Source organism: Mastomys coucha, unplaced genomic scaffold, assembly GCF_008632895.1.
Source record: "Mastomys coucha isolate ucsf_1 unplaced genomic scaffold, UCSF_Mcou_1 pScaffold1, whole genome shotgun sequence".
NCBI lineage: Eukaryota > Metazoa > Chordata > Mammalia > Rodentia > Muridae > Mastomys > Mastomys coucha.
The window spans coordinates 88,791,911-88,795,393 of record NW_022196891.1 but is presented as its reverse complement, the minus strand read 5'-3'; the positions used below and the strand labels follow the sequence as shown (position 1 = coordinate 88,795,393).

At 45.4% G+C, this 3,483-nt stretch overlaps 1 protein-coding gene across 2 annotated transcripts in view; it reads right to left on the bottom strand.

The window, feature by feature from the left end:
• The window catches only part of Ints7 (integrator complex subunit 7), a 53,154-nt gene that overhangs the window by 28,376 nt on the left and 21,295 nt on the right, over nucleotides 1-3,483 (bottom strand). For both annotated transcript variants that reach the window (XM_031339025.1, XM_031339033.1), the window contains one exon: nucleotides 3,008-3,130. In XM_031339025.1, the coding sequence (XP_031194885.1) occupies nucleotides 3,008-3,130 (123 nt within the window). The remainder of the gene's footprint in view (nucleotides 1-3,007; nucleotides 3,131-3,483) is intronic.

Genomic DNA, 3,483 nt, shown 5'->3' with positions numbered 1-3,483 from the left:
AAAAAACAAAAAACCAAACCAAACCAAAAGAAAACAAAAAACCAGCACCAACCAACCCAAGCTCCAGTAAGTGAAGACTGCAAGCACAATGCAGGGCACTGCGGTGCTGAATTCAAGCCCAGCACGCCAAAACAAACCACCCGGAAAGAAAGCAGGCATGGGGGACACACAGAGACCTACAATATTAAGAATACAGCAAATATATTACAGACTTCCATGTCAAGAATATCCAACCGACTCACAAAGAGGCAGAAAAGGTCACTGTGATGACCACAGTGATGGGATTCCTGGAGGCGGTCTCAGACTCCGTGTAGCACACTAGCTGTGCCCCAGGAAACAGCTAACGTCTGTGAGTGTTTCTACGTGCTACAGCCCAGGACGACAAAAGGCACCCAGTCCATTTTATTACATCATAGCTCCAATTCTACTGACGCCCAGGAAGAGGAACAGCCCAGAGTTACCTTACCCATCGTGTAGCTTTCAGATAACTTCAAACACATTTGCCACACACCACACACTGCTGCGCTCTAACCTGGCAACTCCTGGCAACCCTCTGCCTGAGTGTACCCCGAGAGTTCCGGCTTCTGCAAACCTCTTCTCTCTCATTCTTATCCAGTCACTATTCTTTCCTAACTAAAATAAACAGACAACGCTGGGGAGATGCTCAATGGTTAAAGACACTCGCCATCAATCTTGATGAGTGTTCAGTCCCTAGCAGCCTCATGATGGATGGAGAGAACCAACTCCCATAAGCCACTTACTATCCTCTGACCTCCATGTGCACACACAGCCCTTCCACCCAAACAGACAAATAAATGTGAAAGTAACTGAGTAAATCACAAGGTATTTTTTCAGTTGGTACCACTTGCCAACCCACTACCTATGTCAGGACATTACCCTGTCCTTCTGCTCCTGTGTGAAGTAGGCAGAACCAACAACTCGTACTGGAAGCCCTTCCAGTGTCATCTACTCCAGAACTCTGCCCTTGTAATCTGCCTCTGTTCCCAGCCAGCTCCCTCAATCTGAAGCAGGGTTCCTTTTCCCAGGCCCCTGACAGCAAGCAGCAGAACCATATCACACTGACAAAGACAACACTGGCTCTATCCTTTGTGCAACGCACCCCTCTCAACCAACAGGCCAGAAGCAACAGTATCTCGTGCCTGATTGTAATCTATTAATTATTTATTGTAAAGAACTTTCATATAAAAACATAGTCAGATCTAAGGTTCATACATCAATGACTTCACTTAGAAGAGACATTCTGGAGCTGAGAAGCTTCACATAATTCTATCCATGGCAGAGAGAAGGCTAGATCAGCTTTGCAACCTCTCTCACCACATAAACTGCTCCTATCAGGCTCTTCAGCTGGTGTCTCTCACTTTACCATTCTGTCATGTTCTCTCCCTAGCACTCACCCATACACAGCGGCGACTCTAAAGTTGGTAGCATCAGCCCTCTGGTCTCTAGACACAGATGTCCTTAATGTCCCCAAGTGGATGCCTTTCCTCCCATACAGTGTTTTCTGGATGCAAACTGTGTAGCCAACGCTGATCCACCTGGCTCCTACCTGGAATTGGAGGCATACACCACATCTGGGCGTTCTCCTTGAGTTTTTTTCTTTTCTTTTAATGTTTGATAATTTCATATGTATACACAATACATTATGAACATACACAGCAGCCATTACCCTCTCATATACACAATACAGTATGAACATACCTTCCTGTAACCCTCTTGTGTACACCACACAGTATGTATACACACCCCCATTACTCTCTTGTACACATAATACAGTACTCTCTCATGTACTCAGTACAGTATGGGGATGGTCACCCATTACCCTCTCGTGTACACAACACAGTATGAGGATGGTCACCTGTTACCCTCTCGTGTACACAGTACTGTATCAACACACTCACCTGTCATCCTTTTGTACACCCACCTATCCCTTCCGAGCCCTTCTCTATCCTGTCCCCTTCCCGCTTTCACATCTATTATTTGTGCAGCTCTTGGTCAAGGAACCAAGGCTGTTGTGTTCATGGTCACACTGGCCATGTTATATCCAGAACAGACTAAACTCTCTTCTTCCCTTCAGGAAACGAGACTCCAGATTATGGATTCTAATGGCAAAAGATTTCAGACCAGCGGTTCTCAACCTTCCTAACACTGCGACCCTTCTAATACATTTCCTCATGTTATGGTGACCTCCAACCATACAATTATTTTTACTGTTCTTGATAACTGTAATTATGCTATTGCTATGAATCGTACTGTAGAAATCCGTATTTTTCCAATGGTCTTAGTGACCCCTGTAAAGGTTTTCGACCACCAAAGGAGTTATGACCCACAGGTAGAGAACTACTGTCTTACAGCTACCTTTGGTTTTTCTTTTCTTTTTTCTTTTTGTTTTCTTGGTTTTTTGTTTTTGTTTTTGTTTTTGTTTTTGTTTTTTTTTTGAGACAGGGTTTCTCTGTGTAGCCCTGGCTGTCCTGGAACTCACTCTGTAGACCAGGCTGTCCTCAAACTCAGAAATCTGCCTGTCTCTGCCTCCCAAGTGCTGGGATTAAATGTGTGTGCCACCACTGCCCGGCTCTTTCTTCTTTTTTAAAAACACATGTATCTTGGGGTGGGAGGAGGCAAGGGCTACAGTGATGGATCAGTAGTTGAGAGTAACTTGCAGAGGACCTGTGCTTGGTTCTGCACACTGGGTGGCTCACAACTTCCTTTAAGCCCAGCTCCAGAAGCATCTGGTGTCTCCTGGCCTTGAATGTCATCTGCACTCGTGGGAACACATTCAGATGTCAAATAAGCAAGACAATGTCTGATGACAGAGGAAGTAAACTATACATGTCAAGACAAAGCTTTACAGGGACGTCACTCTGGTTTGAGTTCATCTCTCCGGGGTGTCAGCTGTCTCACTGTGAAGTATTAAAGGCAGAAGCTTCATCTGACCCATGCCACCCTGGCTTAGGTCATTCAGCATTTCTTTTTCTTAAGTAGTACGTACCTGAATGTTCTCCTTACTCCATGTGTGTGGTGTCTTACTAGCAAGCAGCTTCAGATCCTGAACAGCAAGTCTCTTCACAGCTTTCCTGGGGTCATTCTTCAAATACTGAAGCAGAAGCTCAATCTACAGAGACAGCAAAGTCATTCTGTGAATGGTATCGTTCCTGAAACTGTCAGTAGAGGCCAGTGCTACGCTACTTAGGGGACTCGTAGATTACAGAACGGACTCCCTGTAGCTCAGAGCTCTCACTAACAGCTGTAGATTCAGGCTTGGACCTCTTTCTCCTTATACACAAAAGGTACCATGTAACTTGTCAGGCTCCAGCAGAGGACCCGGCACTTATGATACTCCATCATTTCTGTCCTACCAACAACATGCCTTTGTCCTCAAGGACTCACAAGTTTGAGTGTGTGTGAGTGTGAGTGACTGAGTGTCTGTGTGTGTGTGTGGGAGAGAGAGAGAGAGAGAGAGAGAGA